Below are 25,608 nucleotides of genomic sequence, written 5' to 3'. Positions count from 1 at the left end.
ATGAAGACTTTGAAAGCCTTTAAATATCACTGCAAAATCAATTTTAATGTTCAGTGGAGTTTAAATCCCAGTTTCAGATTTGAGAAGCCTTCGTTTTATTTATAAAACATAAAAACCTTATTTCCTACCAAGTTAGAGGCAGTCTGCGGCCTCATTTCTGAGCTGTTTTGTGTGTAAACTATTTCAGTCGGTCCTCCTCCCTCGACTTTTCCTTTTCTTACAATGATTAAGCATTTGGCTGCTTTTATCATTACATGCATCGGTGGGCAATTTTTAACATTGTAACCCCTTGTAGCTTATATAAAGTTAGAGATGAATAGTGTAAAATTCTCCTTCTGATTGGGGGTTTCAATATGCAGAACCTTTTCTGATTACAGCTTATTGAGGTCCGGACATTGGAAATATGTGAACACTATAAGCTCTTACAGAATAACTCCAGTTAGACGTGCTTTCTAAATGTGGATGTGCTCGTGCGCTGACTTTGTTTCTGTCCTGCAGTCATCGGTGACGCATCGGATCAGCTATGAGTCATGGCTCGCCAGTCGTGGCCTGATGTTGTCTCCTTTTCACGTGAGATGGCAAACCACCATGTTCAACCGACTATTTGCATACTGCGCCCGCATCAACCCCCGGGCTCTTTACATGTGGTACGGTTTCTGTATATATAATCCACTCAGCTGTTCCTGTAGTCTTTCTGAACTTTAATCGAGTGCAGTTAGTGTCAAAAATGGTAGAAAATGTGTATGTTGTGACACACAAGCCTAAACTAACATTTACAAATGTGTACAAATGATTTGATTCAGGTGCTAGTGGAAAACCGGGACATCTGAGCTTCCTCATGTGTTTTTCAAATAAAACAACGTTTTGTTTTTGTTTTTTTTTCCTGAACAAACAGAACAGCCCATCACTCCTCGACTACAAAACATACATTTACAAGTTACAGATACAGTACGCACAATAAATAAGTACATTTGCAAGTTAGTTTATGCTTATGGATCATAACACGCACGTTTGTAAAACATTTTGAGACTAATTTCCCTCTATAAACCTTGTCCACACCTTCAGATTCCTGCTTCCTTCCACTTCAGTTACAATAAAATTATACTTTTTTTTTTCTTGTAAATGAGGCGCTGTGTTACTTTTGACTTTGATACTTGATGGTTTGGCTAAAAGCTTTCCTCAACCTTCCTTCTTCATCATAAAAGCATTTGGCAATTTAATAACATTTCTAAAAACGTCTTTTCTGCAGTAAATGGATTCAGAGAAGCTGTTGACTTACTTTCACGGGACATAATTTGTTTCCTGGAAGAAAAAGACATTTTAGAGGATTACATTTTAATTGCAAACTGAGTCTGCACTGACTTCCTATAACCAGCCGTATGACAACCGAGCCTTAAAAGCTAAAGTCGGCAACAAATGTAAAAAATAAATAGCTTGAGATGTTAGCAGACATCTTTCCTCCTGCAGATGTCCTCTCTCTTTCTAAAGACTAAATGGACAGATAGACATGCATCATACATGCTGAAAGTAAGTCGATTTTTGACTTTTCAGTAAGCAAGTAACATTTACAAAGCACTTCTCAATAACATAACATCACATGGCTCTTCACAGTAAGATGAAGACGATGATGGAAAAAAAATAAAATGGGGATAAAAGCTGGTCTTAAGCTTCCCTTAAAGGTATCAGAAATGTCCACAGACCTCAAAAGCTCCTTTCTTCCTTAACCTGGACTGTGGGACAGCTAGCAGCACTGAACAATAAACTGTAATGTCTTGCTAGTTACATATGGATTTAAAGGCTGACTAATATAGAGGGGCATCTGACTGTCAGAGATTTGAAAGAATTTTGATTTGAATCCTAAGCTTTAATTCGAAGCCAATGTAAAGCCAGGACCATTTAGAGGACGTGATGAGAAGCCTCACAGCAGCATTCTGGACTGTTTGTAGGCGATGAGGTCCGGTCAGGATTTGGTCTGGATTGTAGGATTTAAACTCTACTCTCAAAGGTAAAGGTCCTAACGCTATCTGCGTCTGGTCAAAGAAGTTGTTTTCCCATGACACAGTTTAGGAAGGAACCTGAAGGACAGGCCAGTTTTTACATGTTTGTTTTATTGATTCATATTTTTTATGCTAACACCCCCAAACTTTTGGATTTATAGTAGATGACTTGTAGTAGTGACTGTTTTTAAAAATAATACTCTTAGTGTGGAACTGACTTGGTGTGGCATTTCTGAGTTTCTCAATTCCAGGTGTTTTTCCCGTTGTGTAGCTTTAATAATCTTTAGTTTTTTCACATTTATAAATGTGAAAAAAGTACAGCAAAATTGCACTTGTTGAATTTGCATCCCATCTGTGTTTCCCAGGTTCAACAGTGGTCTGGTGTTTGGCATCGCTGCCATGTTGGGCTCAGTGGTGCTGCTGATAAGGACTCTGCAGCAGACCATCGCTCAGATGACCACAGACAACCCACGGATTGGAGATCCACAGACCCTGCAGGTGGTGGTAGGTTGACTTTAATGTGATTTCTATACATAAGTTACATCAGCTGAATGAAAATGGCAAGTATTCATCAGATTTAAATCTGTAAGCTTTTGTGTCTCTTTTCTGTGTGTAACTGGATAAAAACATCCTTCAGAGTTGATCATAAGCGTGTGAAATTCAAATGTCTGTGCCATGAAAAAAAAAAAAGACCCCTGCTTTTCAGAAGTGTTTCCCTGTTCACTTTTTATTCATTATGGTGTCAAATAACCGTGCATAAATGTGAGCCCTATCCCCAGTGGAGCTCTGTAGGTGATTCATGGGAAGCTATTAGTGGGCCATTTATATCCAAGAAACTACAGCTTATTGCACCAGCAGCATCTGCTCTTATATAACTATCATTAGCTTACAGCTTTAAGCTTTTAAGGTGCTAACTAAAAATAAAGACAAGATGATAGTTTATTCAATTTTAATGAAATTTGCAGATTGTTTCGGTAAAGTTTAATATAAACTCCTTGCTATCTAAAATATAACAGGACACCGGAGTATATTCTCCAGCATCTCACACTTCTGATAATCAGCTGTCTGCTTGACGTTTATTCAGCTGTGTAAAAACTATAACTTTAATCTCAGCCAAACCGATTTACTCAGGAACAAATAAAATACAAAAAAAAAAAAAAAAGCCAAACAACAACATTTTTAATTTATCTAAGTGACTCATATATATTTAACCTGAGTCGCGAAAGACGGCGGTGGGTTTGAAAACAATTTGCCGGGAGTCCGGTGTTCTCACCGCGCTAGTGACCTAGCTATCGAGCTAGTGGGTAACAGACGTCTCCGAAAACGTCGGAGCGCTTTTGAAAATATGTGGTGTCCTGATAAACTGAGCCGATATTTGAGGTTTACACAGCTACATTCTCGCCTGAAAATATGTTAAACGTTTATTTTGTGACCCAGAAAGAATAATAAGAGTAATATTAAAACTAACTAGCTACCGCCATTGTTGGAAACTAAGCTGGGCCGCGCTATGAATTCTGGGACACAGCTTCTTCTTCTTCGGGGTTTAACGGCAGCTGGCATCCTTGTACATGCTGGGCTGCCATCTTTTGTTTCAGTCCGTTATTACACTCTTAAATCCTGCTATTATTCCTGCGTCTTTTGCGATCTTACAAAGCTTCAAACGACACGTCGACTATTAAATCAGTCGTCGACGATTTTGATAGTCGACGTAATTGTGACTAGTCGACAAATCGTGGCAGCCCTAGTGGTGATACAAATTAGAATTTTTTATTTGGGAAGATGTTACACTGTGGTTAAATTGGCTCTTCATTTTTAGGATAAAACTAACCATAAATGCTGATTTTTAACTCTGTGAATTATGTTTTATGTTCGTATCTTAGTCAGTTTCTTTTTTTTTTTTTTTTGTCTCTGGTGTGTCTTTAGGTCCCCGGCGTTAATCTACCCACAAGTCAGCTGGCCTACTTCTTCATCGCCCTGCTGCTCAGTGGAGTAATACATGAGCTGGGCCACGCTGTGGCAGCACTGAGGTAATAACCACACCGCACCACATTGTAGTGTCAACATAGCATCCAGCATGAATCCATCATGATGAAGAGCATTTGTTTTGTTGGTGGATAATATATTAAACTCCAGAAAGGTGAAAGAATACAAAGACTCCAATACTACAAGTGTGTTTGCAAGGAGGACGTTGTAAATGTATGTCAGACTTCTGCTCAAAACGTTTGAAGCCTGGTCTTAAAAGTAGAGAGGACGTCTGTCTCTTGAAGCCAAACTGGGAGCTGGTTCCACAGGAGAGGAGCCTGATTTATAATCTTGTCCCTTGATAACCTTTCGGGATTAAGATAAAGGATTTATCTGAATCAGAGATAAAGGATTGTTAAAGATGGGACAATGTGCCTGCAGACATGAGCCAAATATAGAGCCCTTTGCCTTCTATTCTGCTTTAAGTAGAATGTGTTTCTGCTACTTTAGTATTTAAATTTGACCTTAAAACACCGGTTTGATAAAATTAGAGTGGCTTAGGCTGTCCAGGTACAGTGGAAATTAAATGTGTTTTTTGTATTAATCGGATGTTTTGATGTCAAATTCAAAACCACAAGTTGCTGGTGATTTTGTTTCATTGCGTTGTATTACTTGCTCACTTTGTGTGATTTTGATGAGCCCCAAAAAATCCCTTTAATTCATTCCTGATTTTTATTTCATGGTGCATTGGTTCTGATTACAGTTAATGATTAGGTGGATTGTGCAAATCCAAACTAGAGCTGGGCGATATGAGATTTTTTCATATCACGATATGTTTTTTTCATTTCAGGCGATAACGATATCTATCACGATATAAGCCAAATAACTATATTTGTAAGATTTAAATGTGCCGTTGCTCACAAGTAAAATGTGAAATAATCAGCAGCTTGTTTTTATTTAAATATTTATTTCCCATAATAAGTTCAACAGGGTAGATGTACTTAAGGAACATGAGACTTTTTCAGATAAATAAAGGCAAATATTGCAAACTACACAAAAGGCAGCCGCTAAAGCGTTTAAGTTTCAAAATAGAACAAACGAAACAGACTAAATTGTCAATTCCACTTAGAAACAAAATATTAATTCTAAAAATAAATCTTAGTTTGTTTTACAGAAGAACAGACAAAACTGACTAACTTTTGTCAATATCAAATAAACTGAGAACTAAAAGGAAATTCTCAATCTCTCCTTGTTGTATAGCTTAGCTTTTCAAACAGTATTAACAGTTACTTTAGTCTGACAAAAGCCGAATGACGAATTAGCGCTTCCAGTCAGAGACTGAGGCTACGTCCACACGTACACGGGTATTTTTGAAAACGGAGATTTTCCGTTTTCATTTTAAAAAATAATCCCGTCCACACATAAAGGCAGAAATGAAGGAAAACGCTGCTATGAACATGCCAAAGCAGCAGGTGGCGCTAGATTCCTAACCGTGCAGAAATGTTGGCCAATCAGAAGTCTAGAAGCCTCGGTGGGGGAAAAGTAAACAAAGCTGGGGCATAGAAGCAGAACCGAGTCGTATGTGTGGACGGACAGTAACTGTGTGTATATGTAAGCATTTAAACACTGCAGAGAGTAGAATTAACAGTAACAGTATTGTAGAAATTCATTTCACCGAAACAATAACGTGGCGCACAGTGTGACGCATGCACCAGTTTATTGTATTTCCAGACTTGCTTTCGGCACATTTACAGTGCACGCTACTCTGTTTTTTGTCAGACTTGAAATAGCCGAAATACCTTCACACTACGGAACTTCTATGGCTCTTCCGCTCGACAATCTCTCCGGCATTGGAACCATCATCTGTTTTCTCTTCGGTCACGCTGGGTTGATTTTTCTAGTTGGCACACTCATTTCCTCCATTACCCGCTGGCTGCTTCCCAAACAAACACACGTGCGGCTTGGCACTTGTGCTGTAGTAACAAGTCACGCGACATGACGCTGCGGCTGTGATTGGTTCGGCTCTGCGCTACTTAATTTAGATTGGCTGACCTTTTTTTATTTTTTATTTTATTTTTTTAAGAGGACAAGAGCGGCGAGGTCTATCGCGATAGCTTAATTTCTCTATCGAGTAAAAGTTATATCGCGATACATATCGTTATCGTTCTATCGCCCAGCTCTAATCCAAACTAATGAATTAGTGTGCATAGCACATGGTCCAGATGACCCCTCTGATCTGCTGCATCATCCTATTTTTCACAAAGCCACTGATTTCAGACAAGTGATTTTTAAGTGAGGAGCCTCAAAGACTTCTTTCATGTGGATCCAGTCTGTAAGACTGTGATTAACCTCTGCTGGAGGATTTTTTTTCTCAAAAGGGTTGCACTTATTTTAATACAGGATACAACTTGTGTACAGATAAACGTGAAGGCAGTAGGGGGCTAGGTTCCAAGTACAGTGGTATGTATTTATGACAAATATAGGAAAAGAATTAACATTTGAAAAATATGTACATCCATAAACAGTCAAGTCAGTATCTTGATTCAATCAAACAGGGGTTCAAGGAAGCCAAAAACTAGTAGTTTTTGTAATAGTTTCCACCACACCAAAGGGCAAGCCAAAGATTGTTTTGATTTTTTTTTAAAGGATGTTTATTGTAAATTCTGTTGCACTAAATTAACAATGAATTCTTAACTTTCAGTCCAATATATACTGGGTGTATCAAAAAGAGTTGTTTGATTTCAAAGTGCTGTAATTCTGCAGCTGTTCGCCTGTAACAATCGAAAGATGCGTTGTTACAAAGAGGGGATCCATGAGTTTCATGTGGTTGCTGGACATATGCTGTTTGTCTAGAAAGGGACATGCTGAGCAGTTGTGAAAATTGCAAGTTTTGTATATAAAACATTATATTCAGCCATGTATTTTAAAATGTATTTCAAGGTTCTATGTCTGTTACTTTAACAAATATAGCCTTTTGAAATTGGATGGTTCTTTTTGATGAACCCTGTATATTGCAGTCGTATTTAGTAACCCCAAGTGCTGCTGCACACCTGAGGCGAATAACGTTCCCTTACTGCACATTGGCTCTGCCCTAAGTACACCCCGCTTTAATTACATATCAGTTAATAACCACATAATCTAAAAAAAAAATTAGATTATGAAATTACTAGCAAAATGTTTACTGAGGTCAAATATCCAGTGAGCGCCAGAATAGATTTTCCCATAGCTTCTTATACAAGCCGGCTTCTGCTTGGAGCCAGATGTTTCCCCTTGCTTTCTATTTGAAGGTTTAAGGTACCTCCAAACTTCCCAGAAGCTACATCTATGTTTGCCTCTAAATATTCACAGACACAATAGTGTGTTTGTCTAAATGGTCTCAAGACTTCTTATACGTTTAGTGGAGTCTGGTGTGTCATTTGAGTTCAAGGGCAGCGAAGCCCAGTTTGATCTCACATGAGCTCTGCTCTTTGCCTTTTTCTAGTAGGTGTGCCCTATCTCATGTGCACATCCATGGTATGTCATGTACCCCCTAAAACACCTAATTACAAGCCTTCAAAAAAGAAAAAGCATTCTTACCACATGACTCCCATCAGGAAGTGGTCCAGTCTGTCATATGCTTGTCACCAGTCTATCTACCGTTGAGAGCGTAAATCAAGTCTGCCATTTCTTATGTATCTGTCATACCTTGGATTTTGAAGATTTTCCCTCACTGTGCCCAAAACCTGGAAGCTGCCCAGCGTTGCCCAAGAGCTTCCACCACTTCAGTTGTTGGAGTACCAGCTGTTAACAAAGATTCTCTCTTAGCAGGAGAGTTTACCCTCTGTTAAATTCAAGGACCAAAAATTGGCTTGAACATTTGATTCTAGGTGAAAATTGAATGAATAGTGCAATATTTTGCGCTGTTATTGTAAGTACAGTGTAAGTGCTTTCTTGAAGTGCACTGTTTTCTGTGCATTTGCTGTTCTTTTGTATGTTGTGGGCTTTTGTGGTAAATGGTAAAAGGACTGGGTCTTATATAGTGCTTTTCTACTTCACTTGAGCACTCAAAGTGCTTTATACAGCTTGCCTTGTTCACTTATTCGCACCCATTTATACAAGGACTTTTTTTCTATGCCTTCACACACATGACACTCCAATCAACACATCAGAGAGCAACCTGTGGTTCAATATATTGCCCATGGATACTTTGACATGCAGACTGGATCAAACTACAAAACTGATTAGTAGGTGACCTGCTCTGCCTTCTGAGCTCACCGGTTTTGTGTATACAATTGTAGAGACTGGCCTCAGGGCAAGTTCCTTTGTAGGGTGTCAGACAGGGCTAGACCAGTAAAACCACTTGATAATACGCTGTATGTATAAAGAAATACAAGTACTGTTGGAATATTTTCATTTGTATTGAATCAATCCAATCAATCCGATCCATGATGGCAAGGCTGAAATAAATAAAATGAGTGGGATTCCACTGTCGCTTCTTTCACTTTCTGGTAGTCTGCAAAGAAATATTTCCATCATAGCTGAAAGAAAGCTTTGGCATGGCTCCTTGTCTTCTAGGTCATGATAAAAATCCAAAAATGATGACCTCCTTTATCTTCCTTCTGCTCCGGCCCTCAGGCTGTATGTTTGACACCCCTCATAGAGTCTGTTTCCCTTTAAAATCTAATGTTTCTTTGTTTTTTTTTATTTCTGTTCTCATGCAGGGAGCAAGTGCGAGTGAATGGATTTGGGATGTTTGTGTTCGTAGTTTATCCTGGTGCATTTGTGGACCTCTTCACCACACACCTCAACCTCATATCACCGGCTCAGCAGCTCCGCATCTTCTGTGCCGGTAAGACTTTTTATCCTGAGATGTGCTGATAGCTCCTTACGGCAGCCTGATTGTGTTTCCAGCTATTAATCACAATTATTACAAGCATGTTGTTTTGCCAGCAAAGGTCACTCTGAGGAGTTTATTGCTAAGCAGCAGACAGCTGCATCGCATCAAATCATTTCACTCTGCAATTAAGAAAATTAGAGCTTAATGAATTGAATGGTAAGCTGGCAGTCATTCGCACATGAATGTGACTGATGTCTGCCATCGCAGATCATCAGAGGGAGCTGCTTAAAGCCTGAGTATTTTCTGTGTGTGGTCTGGTTTGGAAGAAAAGTGCAGTTTCATTAGAAAATAGTCAAGTAGTTAGTTTGGAAAATCCCCATGCTGTAAGAATTGCAGTAGAATTGTTATATGAAACATAAATTAAACGTCAAGCAGAGACTTGAACTTGATTTCCAAATTAACACAATGAAAACCAAAAAACAAAACATAATAGATTAACATTAGAAGTTTTTCTGCATACAACTTGTAAGTGTTGCTCTTAATATTCTTGTAAAGCAGAAGTTATGAGAGCAGCATCTTTTGCACTTTGATAATGTATACCCATGCCCCCTTACAGAAAGTATGAAAGGATTATGTGGACTTGTTAAGGCCCTGGTCATACAGGCCTAGAGTCTGGTTGTTGACTGCTTGGTAACCACTGGTTACTAGGGAAAAGTGAGTATTCCCAATTAGTTGCAAGTGGTTGCTGGCAATCTCTGTGAAATAGATTTTTTTTTTTTTAAGCCACAGTCATGCACCAAGAGGCCAATCAGTGAGACTTGGAGTATCCACAGGTCTGTTTGATGAGTGGTTGCTAGAGGTTGCCTGCTGCTGTTAAGTGAAATTGGTCACAAACAGGTATACGGTTGCTAGCAGATTGCTTTGGTTAACTTTAGTTTGTATGAAAGATGCTGACTAGTCTGCAAACACTTGCCAACTACTCTCAACCATTCGCCTTAAAAGTAAAAGTTTATTTAAACGTGTTATTTTCAGTAGAGAGGCGAAACTTTCAATTTGAAGGCAAATGTTCTTAGTTTGCAGTTTGTATCGCACTTTAGTTTTAATACTTCTTTGTAGTAAAGTGTTTGCAGAGGAGTCAGCATCTTCTGTGCAAGCCACAGCAATCTGCAAGCAACCGTATACCTGTTTGTGACCAGTGTCACCCAATGACAGCAAGCCAACCTCCAGCAGCCACTCATCCACCTCGTTGTTGACTGGTGTCTAGGTCTATGTTACTCAGGCCTAAGGTACCGCATTCCCTCCATCATAATGCACTGCCAGGCAGATGATTTTTCAGATGGTTTTGCATGGTGGATCAAAATCTGCTGGTTTCTTTCTGTGTTCATCAATTTTGACAAGATCTCTGACATCACTGGCTGAAATGCAGCCCCAAACTATGACCGAGTCTCCACTGTGTTTTAGTGATGGCTTCAGATACTCACTATTATGTCCCCATGCACATGTTGATAACAAGTTTGAAGTTTGAACCAACAATTTCTGAATTTAGATTCATCACTTAATTAAACCTGTTGCTGCCGATTTTCAGTGCAGTTCTTGTATACTTTGGCAGACCTCACCTTTTCTTTGTTAACTTAAGAATACCTTCGTCACAGCCACCTTTCCACTGAAACCATTTCTGATGAGGCTTTGGGAGTTTTTCCTTCCCACTGTCGCCAAAGTGCTTGCTATTAGGGGGTCATATGATTGTTGGGTTTTTCTTTGTATGTATTATTGTAGGTTCTACCTTACAATATAAAGCACCTTGAGGCGACTGTTGTTGTAATTTGGTGCTGTATAAATCAAATTGAATTCAAATTGAATTGGACAGTATGGGAATCAACCATGATTCACACAATGCTGAGAGATGCTAAGTTTTCAGCTAGTAGTTCTTTAGGAGTCACCTAGGCTGAAGGTGATACAATTTAAAATGGGTTCTTTGCTAAATTGTCTAATATGTGTAAATGGAATGGGTTCATCACTTGAATTAGATGCCTTTTTGTGCATGAATTATTCACAGGTCAGTGTTAAATGGCTTATGAAATTTAAAATACAAACTATTAAATAAGATTCTCCTGGAAATGGTCCAGTACAAGGACTGGATTGAAAATGAGTGGAAATAGCAGCCAGTGTCTAACCCCCCCAAAAAACTTGGACAACAAGGTGAAACCTGCACAGTACTATACATGTGTAATAGCCTTATCAATACAAAGGTCTGGCTAATGTGTATTAAAAGTTAGCAGATTTAAATACTTACATTAGTAAAATTATGAAGGTATTATCAGTTGAATACAGTTGATGCACTCATTATGTAGAGCTGGGCCATGCATACTGTAATACATGTGATGTTTTATGTTGTGTTATAGGATTATTTATTCTATTGTCTTTGTATTGCTTCTGACTTGTATTTGGTCAATTCTGAAGCAATTATTCTGTCGGGCAGTTTAATGGAAAATCCCAATCACCCTATCTTAATGAAAGCATTTCTCAATATAATGAAGAAAGGTTGTAGCTATAAGAATGGGGGAATGAAGCCTGTTATTGCGGTAAAAATATAATGTAGGAAAAAAAAGGTTCTGACATTCTTCCTGCTTTGTGATATTTTGTCGCTTTATTAGAGAATTTTAATGATTCAGTCAAAGATGAAAATTGGATTAATTTTTTTAATTTATTTTTGCACTTAATCATTTCCACATTTTATAGATTGAAGACATGGAGTAAAAGTGCAAGAGTAGAACAGAACAAGACCACTCAGGTAAACAGAGCCACACCTTAATTCAGAGTGTGGCGATGCTATGAATAATTTTTCCAGCCTTGGAAATGTCACGCTGGTCTGGTCGAGGCTGAGCTCCATACAGATTATGGTACAGCTGGCAAAATTTCATACTGCTGGATTTCCCTTTGCTGTTTGCAGCCTTTAGAGGGCAGTGAAGAACTGTTGTGAAACAGTCTTTGTCTTTATCTATCAAGTGAAAAAAATTCCCTCAGGCTTTGCTGAGAAGAAAATAACTTGGTTGGGACTCCAGATGCAAAACTGAGATGTTCAGTCAGTTCACGTGACAAAGTGAGAGAGATGCTTTTCCCATTAGGAGGGTGGTGACGTAATAGCGTGCTGTGTTTATTGTTTTTTTCTCTCGCTGTCCACAGCCGAGATTGCCCTGCGTGCAAGGGGGGTTGTCAGACATAACATGTTTATTATTTATTCCTGTAGAGATAGGTGCTGAAACTTTAATAGTTTGTTTACTGCATATATCAATATTTGAAATACACTGCATGAAGATTTTCCTTTTTTCTTTTTTGCCTCTAGGGCAGACATTGACTTTTTTTAAGATGTAGTGCATTTTTTCCAGCTGTACATTAAAAATCTTTTTTTTTTTCCTTTTTTGTCAAAAAGGTTTTTCCTCAAAATACCATGTTTTTAACTTCCCTCTGACCACAGAGTCTACCTCTGTCTATGTCACCATCACTATGTTTGAGTGATACCGTTGAGTGCTTTGACCTCATCAGGCCATGCAACGTTTCCTCCTGTGGTTTTTGGGAGACTGGCTTAGTTCTCTTGCATAATTAAGATGGTATAGACTGCTATTTTTAGGGAGCCGTGGTTACTGTTGTGGCATGAGATCCTACATTCAGAATATGTGGCAAACACGCAGGTGGTTATTACAGCAGCAGCAAAACTTTACCATACAATCCTCACATTACGAAGGATGTTTTAGTCTAAGCTTTTTGAAGGATGCGAAGGATGAAAAGACTATTGTTGTCCACAAAGTGATGTGCAGACTACATGAGCAAGATACTAGTATTTCTTCTTATATTTGGAGTTCTTCCTTTGTAGGTCAAAGAGAGACACTCGTTAGCCAGTCTTTTTAGTGCAGAGTGATTTTGTAAGGAAAATGAAATTGCATCACGTTTGCAATATTTTATGTGTTTTTTAAAACTGTGGTCTGTTATTCACATTTCCATTTGTGTATTTATAATCTTGTGTCCTGATAGAGTGGCATTTCAGCATTAGTAGACCAAATAATCGCTATTTTTATACTATCAGTTGATTAGATGTCTGAAATGAGCTGTGAAACCAAAACCTCCAGTTTCAATGTACTTTGCCATTGACAGAAGGGTTTAATCAGAATCAGAATCAGAATCAGAATACTTTATTGATCCCTGGGGGAAATTATTTTTTGTTACAGTGCTCCATTTTAAACCAACATTAAGACAAGACAGACAATACGCTAACTAAGAATAGTACAATATATACATATATATACATACATACATACATACATACATAAGTCACTTATAAATAAATAGTTGGAAAAGAAACATGTGTAGCTGTAGCAGCAAACGGCATGTGGGTGGGGCATCTGCACACTCAGCAACAGCTGTGATGACCATATATGGGATATCTGTCTCAGTGACATAATTAAGAGATCCCCCCCCCCCCACCCAAAAAAAGTCTGAAACTGAGCATACACTGACCTCAATATTTAAAATTTTTGTTCATAGAAAATAGCAGGTGCACTACAGTTTTCTTTGAACCATTGGACAAACAGAAACTTCCCTTTCTATGTACTTACATACTTTAAGATAACACGGTAAGAAATTAAAACGAATACAAGAGCTTGTAGTTATAGCCATTTAAAGTTCAGACACCGAGGCAATTTAACAGTCATATTTCCACTTGATTTGATTTAGAAGGAGTAATTACTGCAGCAGCTGGCTGGAAAATGTGAGAACCTGTCTTCCACCGCTTCCAATTCGAAATGGAGACTTTGGCTTCAAGTGTCTGCCAATACAGAGTTCCTATCAATAACGCTGTTAAATTAATAATCTGTATGCCTCACTGTGAGAAAAAGACTGGGTATTAGGGCTGTGCGATATGACCAAAATCTCATATCCCGATATAAGAATTCTATCGTCCCGATAACGATATAAATCACAAAAATGTAACATTTCCTGAAAATTCTGTGAATCTCAGCTGCGCGTCATGTACCTGGAGTCGAGTGTTTTAACAGATGTAGAATAACGTGAAAGAGCAGATTATTTATGGATGAGAAGTAAAAAAGAGCCGACAGGTGCAAAAAAAGAAACCTTAGACTCAAACGTTAGAACAGGCTTTTCCCCGCAGCACGCCGTGTAATAAATACTCACAAAGCAAACGGCGGCCGTTACAACTTATGTCTAAAAATGTATAGTTTCATGTTTATTTTGAAAAGTCTCAACAGGATCTTGAGCTTTATTGTGAAAGGTTTATGTGGAAGATAAACAAGCGGACACGCGATGGTGTTACCGTCGTTGTTGCTAACCACAACGCATAAAAACAGGCGCTTGTCCGTAGTGTGGTTATATAAAATATAAGAGAAAGAGAGAACTTTAAGAAATTCATATAGCCACTACAGTGACCATCAAAACGATGAAACAATAATGCCCTAAAGAGTTTATTTTGCGACACCACGAAACAAAGGATAGTGTAAAATGAAACGATAGACGTTTTTATATCGTCATCCGATATATATCGTTATATCGAACAGCCCTACTGGGTGTGTGTATATATATAGAGAGAGAGATAGATATATGGAAAAAAAACATCAAGTTCGACTTAAACAGTGAAATAATAAATGAAGACAGGTCCAGGAGAAATACAATGGGGGAAAAATAATGTATTTGTCTTGTTCAACTAATTTATTTTCACTGATCTTATTTTGGATCAAAGTGAGAGTCATGAGGCCGCAAACTGCAGCAGGTGTGCAGCTGACAGGAGACAGCTGCAGTGGAATCATATTTAATTGCGGTGACAACAACATTTTATGTTAACATAAGTGTAATAAAAGCTTACTGACAGGTGTTACACCAACCCCTACTAGCTTCACGTGTAAAGACTCGAACATGACAAGAGTGAAAGTAAATGATAGTGAGCATAGTTGTCTCATCTTTTCAGCCATGTCTGCTTACTTTGATCACAGTTTGTATGTTTGCAGAAGTTTTTTATGTAAGTGGAAACAGCAGCTATTGGTGTAAAATGCCTCCAAAATGCCAATATCCTACTGTTAGCTTCCTCTGTGCTATGTTAGCTGTGTTGCTAGCTGATGGCTTGTTGGGTGAAGAAAAACCACAGCAGCACAGAACTGAAATGAACATCTCCATCTATAGATTGACTTGTTGTTTTTTTTTTTTGTTTTTTTTTTATTTTTTTTTTGTTTTTTTTTTATTCATTTTCAGGCACAACAAATACCTATATTGAACATAAAATACACAAATTGTTGTTGACAATATTGTTTTTAACGGGATTAAGATAAGATAAGATAAGATTTGCTTTTTAAACCCAAAGTTTTAAAAGCAAAACTACACAACTGAAATGAAGATAAAAATGAGGAAAAACAAAAAAATATTTTTTGTCTTCTCTTTCCAGGTGTGTGGCACAACTTTGTTCTGTGTTTGGCAGCGTTGGCCTTTCTCTTCCTGTTGCCTCTCCTCCTGTTTCCCATGTACACCACCGGAGCTGGAGCGCTGGTCACAGAGGTTGTGCAGGTCAGTGCCTCAGTTTCACATATCAGGTAAAGGGGTAGGTCGACGTGATAGAAAATCCATTTTCCATAAAGTTACTTGTCGTTCCTCTACATGAATGAATTTTAGCTGAGCTTAGCAAAAAGCTGCCCTGCCTCTGTCCCAAACTGAACTGATGTGAAGCCTGTGAGCAACAAACCCGCTGAATGTTTCATTTTCTGTCTGAGGTGGGAATGTCATTGTCATAAATTAATCAAATAAACACTGAAATAAACCACTGCTTTAATGCTGCATAATGCTATTACATCATCAGCCAGATTACAATCGATGATGATGAGGATTGTTGATTTAAGATGAGAAAGGCTACAAAACACACCTCTGTTTACCTGTGGAGGTGAGGTACATCAGGTGAACAGCTTAATAATATTACTACTAATAATATTATCATCAATAATGTTATTTTTGGGTAATTGAGCCTTTATATATGTTTAAAAAATTCTCCGTGAATTGCTACCTTATCGTGGTGGAGGGGTTTGTGTGTCCCAGGGATTCCAGGGGCTATGTTGTCTGGGGGCTTTTGCCCCCTGGTAGGGTCTCCCATGGCAAATTGGTCCTGGGTGAGGGACCAGACAAAGAGCGATTCAGAAGACCCTTATGAAGAAAACATCGAGGGAAAAGTTTACCCTGCCCGGGATAGGGTTACCGGGGTCTTGCTCTGGAGCCAGGCCCGGGGAGTGTGCCCAAGGGCGAGCGTCTGGTGGCCGGGCCTTAGTCCATGGGGCCCGGCTGGGCACAGCCCGAAAAGGGGACATGGGCCCATCCTCCCGCGGGCCCACCACCCGCAGGAGGCGCCATAGGGGTCGGGTGCATTGTGTGCCGGGCGGCGGCCAGGAGCGGAGGCCCTGGCGGACTGATCCCCGGCTGCCAAGACTGGCAATTGGGACATGGAATGTCACCTGGAAATGGAAATCAGGGGCAGTACCCCTGGACTGGCAGACCGGGGTGGTGGTCCCCATCTTTAAGAACGGGGAGCTGGAGGGTGTGTTCCAACTACAGGGGGTTCACACTCCTCAGCCTCCCTGGGAAAGCCTATGCCAAGGTGCTGGAAAGGAGAGTTCGTCCGCTGGTCGAACCTCGGATACAGGAGGAACAATGCGTTTTTTGTCCTGGTCGCGTAACACTGGACCAGCTCTTTGTCCTCTCAAGGATACTTGAGGGTGCATGGGAGTTTGCCCAACCAGTCTACATGTGTTTTGTGGACTTGGAGAAGGCATTCGACCGTGTCCCTCGGGGTGTCCTGGAGGTGCTGTGGGAGTATGGGGTGTCTGGCCCATTGCTACGGGCCATTCGATCCCTATACAACCGTTGCAAGAGCTTGGTTCGCATTGCCAGCAATAAGTCAGACTCGTTTCGGTGGGTGATGGGCTCCGCCAGGGCTGCCCTTTGTCTCCGGTTCTGTTCATAATTTTTATGGACAGGATTTCTAGGTGCAGCCAAGTGGCGGAGGGCTTTCTCTTCGGTGGCCTCAGAATCTCATCTCTGCTTTTCGCGGATGATGTGGTTCTGTTGGCTTCATCGGGTGAGGGCCTCCAGCTCGCACTGGAACGGTTCGCAGCAGAGTGTGAAGCAGCGGGAATGAGGATCAGCACCTCCAAATCTGAGGCCATGGTTCTCAGCTGGAAAAGGGTGGAATGCCCACTCCGGGTCGGGGAGGAGTTCCTGCCCCACGTGGAGGAGTTCAAGTACCTCGGGGTCTTGTTCGCGAGTGATGGGAGAAGGGAGCCAGAGATCGACAGACGGATTTGTGCAGCGGCTGCAGTGATGCGGACGCTGCACCGGTCCGTCGTGGGGAAGAGGGAGCAGAGTGTAAAAGCGAAGCTCTCAATTTACTGGTCCATCCCTACCCTCACCTATGGCCACAAGCTGTGGGTAGTGACCGAAAGAACGAGATTGCGGATACAAGCGGCGGAAATGAGCTTCGTCCAAAGGGTGGCTGGCCTCTCCCTTAGAGATAGGGTGAGAAGTTCGGCCATCCAGGAGGGGCTCAGAGTAGAGCCGCTGCTCCTCCACACCGAAAGGAGCCAGCTGAGGTGGTTCGGGCAACAATACATAATCCCCTGTAGTAAATAGTTAAGTAAAATATAGTTATAGCCAAGTCTGTAGTTGGAGTCTATGCTCTTTATATGTTCTTTACCACTGCTAGTGTCCCTTTATTAGCTCATTTAATCCACTTTAAAAATCCATGTAGGGTGCTTTATCTGCTCATCAGTGTAGCAGCATTTAAAATACTTGAACAATGACCAGAATACTGACTATCACTAATCTCCAACCAGGAAAGAAGGGTCAGAAAAAGCAAAACCAGGCTAAATTCATGTGTTAAGTTCTTGTAAACATCCACAGAGGGGGAGTAGAAGACTAACTGGAAGCTCTGCAGTCTGGAATGTACGCTTTGTACGGTCAGAACAGGAATACCCTGCAGTGGGTGACTAAAACCACCCAGAACGTCACTAGTTCCTGTGTGTCGCTGATACTGATGAAGCGAGGTGTTTGACCAGACTCCAAAGGAGATAATAACCAGCCCCGTTGCCATCTGACAAACAGCACAATAGTATTAGCTACATTACCACTAGATTTCTTTCCTTAGGCTATGTGACTTATGAGCTCATCCTCCCCACTTAAATCCACGGTAAATACTTTTTTAAATTTTATGACTTAATCATTTATTATTTCATTAATGTATTTATGCTGCAGCAGTGTAGCCACAGTTGGTGACTGTTGCTCAAGAGCTTATTGTATTTGTCAGAGTTTCCCAACTATTGCAAGCTTGCAGGACTGAAGCCATCAGATTTCACTTGTGTGACCTTTTGCCCATTTAAATCAAGATTTATGTCTGCGTGTGTATTTGGTCCAGAGCTCTGCAGCTGACGGTCCCAGGGGTCTGTCAGTTGGGGACATAGTGACAGGCCTGGAAGACTGTCCCGTCAGGGGAGTGGAGGACTGGACCAGCTGCCTGTCTCACCTCGCTCACACACCACAGACGGGATACTGCGTCCCTGTCGCCAGCCTGCAGCCCAGCTGGGCTCATGGACGAGGTGGGTGAGGAATTTGTTCAGCAAGGCCACCGGACTTGCTCTATCAAGACATAAGAAAGCCGTATTATTTCATAGTTTTGTATGTACGCCTCCAATAAAGAGCCAGCTGAGTACCTCTACCTGGAGACTTGACTGTATTAAATCGTAATAGCATCATAAATTAACGTCTTTCAAAAGGCAGCTATTAAACTACTTTATTAATCACTTGATTTAAACATTAATTGACCTTGTTTTGTCATCACTACAGTGGGCCACTTAAATATTAAACGGGGTCACAGTTACAGAGCAGCAACAGGAGCTCCGATTGGCCAAGTGTCAACTCATGTGGGAGGTAATTGTGTAACAGCTGGCCAATCCTAGCTCCTGCTGCTTCTCTGTGGTCTAGAATTTACTCAAGTGATTTAGGAGCAGATGCCCTTAATGTTAATTTTCTATTATAGTCCTAAAATTTTTTATTGACATAACAGCTTAGAGATCAGACATTTATGTCATTTTATTTGTCCTTTGTCTTTCAAAGTCTGTGTCTTGGATGGTTATCGAAAATAAGCTGAAACAAGTTATCACTGGGGATTTTGCTTATGATACTCTTCTTACTCTGGCATTAGTAATTATTGTCATATTAGATATGCAGAACAGTGTCTTTGGGGTTTTTCGCCTGAAGCACACCAGATTAATGTGCTTTTTACTATGCAGAGTTAAGCCAATGACCTTTTAAGGAGTCCAGAAGACTTTTTAGTCATCGAATAAATGGTGTGATATTGTGTTATTTTTATCTAATCATCCATTTCGAGTCCACCTACTAACAGAACATCTATTTTTAAGATTCTTTTCAGAGTTGTGCTATATTTTCCATTTGTTTCTCTCCCCCCTGTAGCTTTCAAGCGTCTGGATGGAACGATGGACTGCTGCAGCAACAACAGCCTGACCGACCTCTGCTTCTCTTACATTAAATCACAGGGCAGGAGCAGCAGAGAGAGAGAGGTGACACACACTCACTGACAGATGTGGGGGCTTTTTGTGGCTGGTTAGTCATACAAACAGGTCTCAAAACCTTTTAGACAGTCGCGGATATTTATATTACTTCCTTTGTTCACTTCCCTTTTATTTCCATGTGTGACTTTCCATGAGTTTTCAGCTGCGGTGCTGTGAAAAAAGTTTGACACTGTTCGAGTAAAGTTAGGATTTCTATTAGCATTTGGTGTGAGCACACTTTGTCTAAATCACCAGTTCTTCTTATCGCCTTATTTTCTTGAGTAGCCACAGTTCTTCTGTGGGTTTTTATGCCACTTCTGTTACGTTTTGTTCTTGCGATTGAAGATTACTCTGTGTCAACCTTACATGCTGAAGTGACCCAAATCTGATTGGTTTTGCCCCAGAGTGACAGAGCTTGAGCATCTGCATTCGAGGGCTGCTTTACATGAGAGAGCTGGTTTTATGACCCCTATTGGGACAATGAGATTGAAATTTTTCTGTTTTTTTTTTTCTTGCCTGTCACCACCCACAGCTCTGTCTGGGCTGATGTGCCACCAAATGTTGGCAACACAGCAGCGGTTAAGGCTTATTCTTGTCTTGTCTGCTTACCTCTACAGTAAATTATCCTGAATGTGTACAGTAACACAGTGGCGGCACGGTGGTTAGCACTGTTGCCGCACAGCAACAAGGTCCTGAGTTCAATTCCACCATCAGGCCGGGGTCTTTCTGTTTGGAATTTGGATGTTCTCCCCGTGTTTGTGTGGGTTCTCTCCGGGTACTCTGGCTTCCTCCCACTGTCCAAAGACATGCAGTTTGTGGGGATAGGTTAATTGGATAATCCAAATTGCCACTAGGTGTGCAAGTGCGAGAGAATGTGAGCATGAATGGTTGTCTGTCCCTGTGTGTTAGCCCTGTGACAGACTGGCGACCTGTCCAGGGTGTATCCCGCCTCTCGCCCAATGACAGAGTTAAATGAAACCCCAACCACTTGTGGCTAAAACCTCTTTGGGTGGAGGTCGCAAAAATCTCTGTGTAGGAAAGCCCCTTCCCTGTCATCTCTACTTATGTTGTTACTGTTGTATAAATTAAGGTTTTGTTGATGTTCTTGTGGCTGTGGGGCATTTTCCAAACCCCCATCTGGAGGAAATGAACACCAACAATTAAAGTTTGAATTCTGATACATTTATTTCATAAATTCTGGTGAGTTAGAAGTGTCCCCCAATGACAGCTGTCAATTATCAGTACTGTTTTATTGTTACATAATCTTGCCTGACACTTGCAATGTTGCCTAAAGGGTAAGATGTTGCTTGCTGTAAAGGGACTTAATAAAATTAATAAAGGTTTTTCAGTATTCAAACAAATTTGGCTTCAAGGCCTGCAGTGTGAAGGATAGCCTCTGAGTCTGGCTGTTTGCTCACAATAAGAAAATTATGATTGAATACTTTCTGTTTGTATTTGCTAAAAAATTAAATTCCGCTTACAAAAAAACAAACAAAATACACGTAGCAGACATCTAAGCGGAACAAACCGAGCTATCTTTTCCAATCTTCTGTTCTCCAATTTTGGTCAGCCTGTGCAAATTCTAGCAGACAAGAATAGGACTCCGTGTGGTCTTCTGCCCATGTGCTTCAAGGTATGCTCTTCTGCATACCTTGGTTCTATTAAGTATTTATTTGAGTTACTGTTGCCTTTTCTATAGATCAAAACACACTGGCCATTCTTCTCTGACCTCAAAATGTAATTTTTACCCAGAGAACTGCAGCTGAGTGGATGTTTTCTCTTCTTCAGATCAGAAAGTCATACAGATGGTTGTGTGGGAAAATCCAAGTAGATCAGCAGTTTTTGAAATACTCATACCAGCCCACCTGACCCCATAACCATGACACTTAAATCACCTTTCTTACCCATTCTGCCATATGATTGGCTAATTAGATATTTGCATTAACCAGTAGCTGAACTGCTCTACCTATCAAAGTGCCTTCTAGGTGTATTTCTGAAATGTCTGTGTTAGGGGATGTCATGAGTTGAGTTGTAGGCACCAAAAATAATCATCTCCTATTTTGCGCTGCTCTCTATTATCGCATTCAAGCTGCAATGCCAGTGTCTCCTCCCAGTCTCAAATGGGGGCGCTTTCATAACCTTGTAACCTTATTTACAGAAAAGAATAATTAGATATACATTTTGAAATACAAGCTGAAAGTGTTTGTGCAGTCGTGCTTTGTATGGAAAAAGACACCGTACCAAAATGAATGGGTGTTAATGGCGGAAACAGAAGCTAGCTAACATGGAGAAAAGCTGCATGTAACTGAACAAAGCTGTAACTGAAAATCGGTTTTTTACTTCCTGTGTTTTTTGTGTAATCCTGTGGCTTCAGTACGCCTGCATGCCAGTACGTAAGATGGTGACGGGAACGCGAGTGTGTCATACAGATGACGACTGTGCTGCACATTCCCACACTGCCAGCATTTGCGTCACGCCTTCTCTGGAGAACCAGACTCGCTTCATCCGTGTCACACACCCTCCCAACACGCACATGCTGTTCGTGGGATATCCGCCACACCTGCAGTATGCAGGTACGTACACTTATGTCACCTCCATTTGTGAATGTAGGACATAATTAGCTGAAGCAACCATTTGTTGAACATATCATTTGTTTAAATCTTGTGTTTTCAGTTTCAAACTTGTAATAAGCAACTGCATTTACTGTAATAAGCAAGTAATTGGTGTTTACAGCGTTCTGTAGATGTTGAACTGACTCTGGGCAAGGCAGAGGGAGTAATCACGAAGAGCCTGGATGTTTTCTCAGCTCATATTTAAGATTCATAAAGTGTTCAGTGGATCAAACTGAGGACCTATATATCCTGTGTTTTCTTATTTCCACAGTGAGTCTGACTAACTTTGTCCCTCGCTTTGGATTCCTCCACCTGGACCTTCCTGTATTCCTAGAAACCTTCTGCAAGTATCCTTTCAGGTTAAAGGGACTACAGTCATAATCAAGGATGGGTGTAAGAAGAATGAACCCTACTCTTCTGTCACTTTAAATTATAACATGCAGTGCAACATTTTATCATGTGTTGCATGTTCTCAGTTTCCTCTTTTAGGATTATATAGCATAAAAGTTTCATCTTACTTGATTCCAAATGTCTTTTTCTGAATAAAAGACCCCTTTTTAACATCTAATCAGCACAGTCAAGAGGCCAGATGCACTTTAAGATTGCCTGAATGCAGCCCTTAATTGCATTGCTGTGCACATTTCTGATTGCAGTTCAACCCTTTTTAAGCCGTTTTTACATTTTTGTAGGTCTGTTTTTCTTTGTGACTACTTAACAAAGTAGTTATCTCTTGGCACTGCTGATTGGTACTTGGATTGATTGAAAACGATTTTTATTTGGGCTGAAAAGAACATGGTCTCATTAAGGTCATTAAGTTTATGTTAAGATGACGGTGAAGGCTAAAACTGTATCTCGTTAATGTGAATTCACCTTTTTATTTGTAAGGGTAGGGTGAGTTGTTTCTTCTTGTTATGTAATGCTTTGAAAGTTAAAAGCATGCTCTTTGGTCTTGGGGCATTTTGGATGATTCAACGTTGATATGTTTTTAATGGTGATCTTTTGAAAACCAGCACTGCTCATATTTGACCAGGTGATTGTAGCGTGCCGCCTTTTCTGATTACTACTGGTGAGCAGCTACCTGCTCATCTAGTCATTTTCAGCTTCCAGTTCTTCCTCAGTAGGATTTTTTTCCCTAAAATCTAATTATATGTTTTATAGTTTTATATCCGTTGCTTACACGTGTACATGCAGTGCTAATTCAATTATGGAAAAAATTCTGTATATAAAGGATGAATGCGTCTTTGGTTTCTAAAAGGTGAAGTCAATGCAGACATGCCTTAAACATTCATTCATAATGATAAAAAGCCAGAGGGTGATTCCTTTGGTCAGACGTTCAATTGTACTAACATGCATTTGGGGAGGGGGAGCCTTTTCCACACTTGATCTGTGCTGTCCTTAAACACATCCCTGTTGGGTTTATGGGTTTATTTCTGACTGACTTGCTAGTTTTAGGTCATGTCAAATCCAGCATCTTGTTCGTTTTTCGAGTTATGTTCCCATTAATGTCAAAAAGGAAGATAAAGAATACAGTATATTTTATTTCCTTTTTCTTTCTTGTGTTCGACAAGAGTGTGCAGTGCCCTTCAGATTCACAGTCAGATTGACTTTGTGATGTACTGTTTCAAAAAGCCAACATGGCAACGGCCATAATGATTAGTTTGAGAGTTCAAACACCAGACTGCACAAACCACTGAGTAACGTCATGGTGGATCCCTTTATTTTTTTTATGGACAGACACTCCAAAGTAACAACTAATTGAGAGTATATTCTAGATAATGCTGTTTCTACTGGTTCTCACTGATGTGATATGCTTTGGCTGAATTAAATGACAGATGTTAAGAAGATGCAATGTAAAAACGTATCTCATTAATCTTTAATTAATAGTTTAATTCCCCTCTCCAACTCCAGTCCTCGAGAGCTGCTGTCCTGCAGCTTTTAGATGCATCCCTGCTCCGACACAGCCCTATCAAATGGTTTAATTGCTTCTTCAGCTTCAAGTTTGACAAAGGCCTGGTAACAAGCCATTCATTTGATTCAGATGTCCTGGAACAAGCATGAATCTAAAAGCTACAGGACAGTAGCTCTCGAGGACTGGAGTTGGAGTACCCAGCCTTACAATATAGATAGAAATGTCCAACAATCACAACCTGTGAACAAGCAGTTGGTGATGGTCAAGAACTCCTGTTTCACAGGAAGAGTTCTGGCAGAATCAACCTCATGGAGGCCACTGCAACTGGTTGAGGAATTAAGGGAAAGTAAAGAGGAATAATGAGAAACCACAAAGGGGAAAGTACTAATGGTATGCCTTTGGGAAGTGTAAAGTAGAGCGTCGTGGCAAAGGGCAACTTTTTTGTTCATCATCTGTTTATCATCAACAGCCAGAGCTTATAGTAGCATAACTATGGGACTGTTCAGGGCCTACTGAAGGGAATTTACCAAAATGGAAAGTTTAAGGTAGAGAGTGTGTCTGTGTCCTGAGCCCAAACTGGGAGCTGTCTCAACAGGAGAGAATATTTCTTTCAGACAATTAACCAAATTGGAGTTTTTGAGCTAACTGTAAAGAATGGACTGCTACTGTTTGCTAGCTGTCCAGCAGACAGAAGTAAACTTTCTCTGCTTCCATTGCTCGCTGCTTAAACTGACACTTAAATAATTGCCTGTTACTATGTTTGTTTTCCTGAGCTGCCCTTCCTCTCAGATACGTGGTGTCCCTCTCTGGCGCATTAGCAGTAGTCAACTCTGTGCCGTGCTTTGCTCTCGATGGTCAGTGGATGCTGAACGCCCTGCTGGAGGCCACGCTGGCCAGTGTGGTAATAGACCGTCAGAAGCGTGAGCTGATTGGTTTCTTCCTGCTCCTGGCAGGCAGTGCCCTGCTGGCGGCCAACGTGGCGCTGGGCCTGTGGATGGTCACGGCACGGTAGCCACAGCGGTCAGCTGCCCCGGTGTGGACTGAGAGATGTTGTCTCAGGATGCGTTTGAGTGTTGTGGACCATTAAACTGTGAACAGACTGCATTACTTAGAAGCACTGCCCACCTTGTGGAGACTGTTGAGTATAACATCACTCTGCCTTTAAAATTGGACCACCAGGGAAAACAACTTTAATCCACCTTGTTGCTGCCATAAATCCAAAAGCACACAAACAAGTTAACAAATGCACTTGCTGTAAAGCACTGTCCTATGTGACTGTTTACAAAGACTGTACTGATGAAACATGTGTGTTTGTGTTTTTCATTACGTTGATTCCAAAAATGCCATATTTTCCTGAGGTATTGACTAAGCTAACCTGTGGACACAAAAACGTTTAAGGAGCTTTCTTTTGTTTTCTGGTGAATGCATGGCAATATAATAATCTTGAATTCCTTATCACTGTTGAAAAACTTTACTACCTACTGTTCATGAAAACATGAATTATTTAATTAAATGAATGGACTCCTATCAATTTGACCCTATTTAAATGGCGTCTATCCTTCAGATTGATCTGGCATTGCAGTGCGAAAATTGCTTTCTTTTTCACTCACCTTTTCTTTATGTGTACGTTTTATTTTTTATTATATGTCTGCCATATAGTTGCAAAAGTCAATTTCTAGAAATTGTGAAATAAAAATAACAGTTTTTCCTC

At 40.4% G+C, this 25,608-nt stretch overlaps 1 protein-coding gene across 1 annotated transcript in view; it reads left to right on the top strand.

Annotated features, from left to right (window-relative positions):
- The window catches only part of mbtps2 (membrane-bound transcription factor peptidase, site 2), a 28,454-nt gene extending 2,846 nt beyond the window's left edge, over positions 1-25,608 (top strand). Inside the window, exons 2-11 of the mRNA XM_085286723.1 lie at positions 499-647; positions 2,363-2,501; positions 3,921-4,024; positions 8,660-8,787; positions 15,218-15,336; positions 18,224-18,404; positions 19,279-19,385; positions 21,751-21,949; positions 22,260-22,335; positions 24,687-25,608. Of these exons, the coding sequence (XP_085142849.1) occupies positions 499-647; positions 2,363-2,501; positions 3,921-4,024; positions 8,660-8,787; positions 15,218-15,336; positions 18,224-18,404; positions 19,279-19,385; positions 21,751-21,949; positions 22,260-22,335; positions 24,687-24,909 (1,425 nt within the window). The 3' untranslated portion in view covers positions 24,910-25,608. The remainder of the gene's footprint in view (positions 1-498; positions 648-2,362; positions 2,502-3,920; positions 4,025-8,659; positions 8,788-15,217; positions 15,337-18,223; positions 18,405-19,278; positions 19,386-21,750; positions 21,950-22,259; positions 22,336-24,686) is intronic.

Source organism: Mchenga conophoros, linkage group LG9, assembly GCF_057382185.1.
Source record: "Mchenga conophoros isolate Kocher_MC1m ecotype Shallow Benthic linkage group LG9, M_conophoros_male_GT1.1, whole genome shotgun sequence".
NCBI lineage: Eukaryota > Metazoa > Chordata > Actinopteri > Cichliformes > Cichlidae > Mchenga > Mchenga conophoros.
Note: the sequence above shows the minus strand (reverse complement) of the source record. Positions and strands in the feature narration are given on the sequence as shown.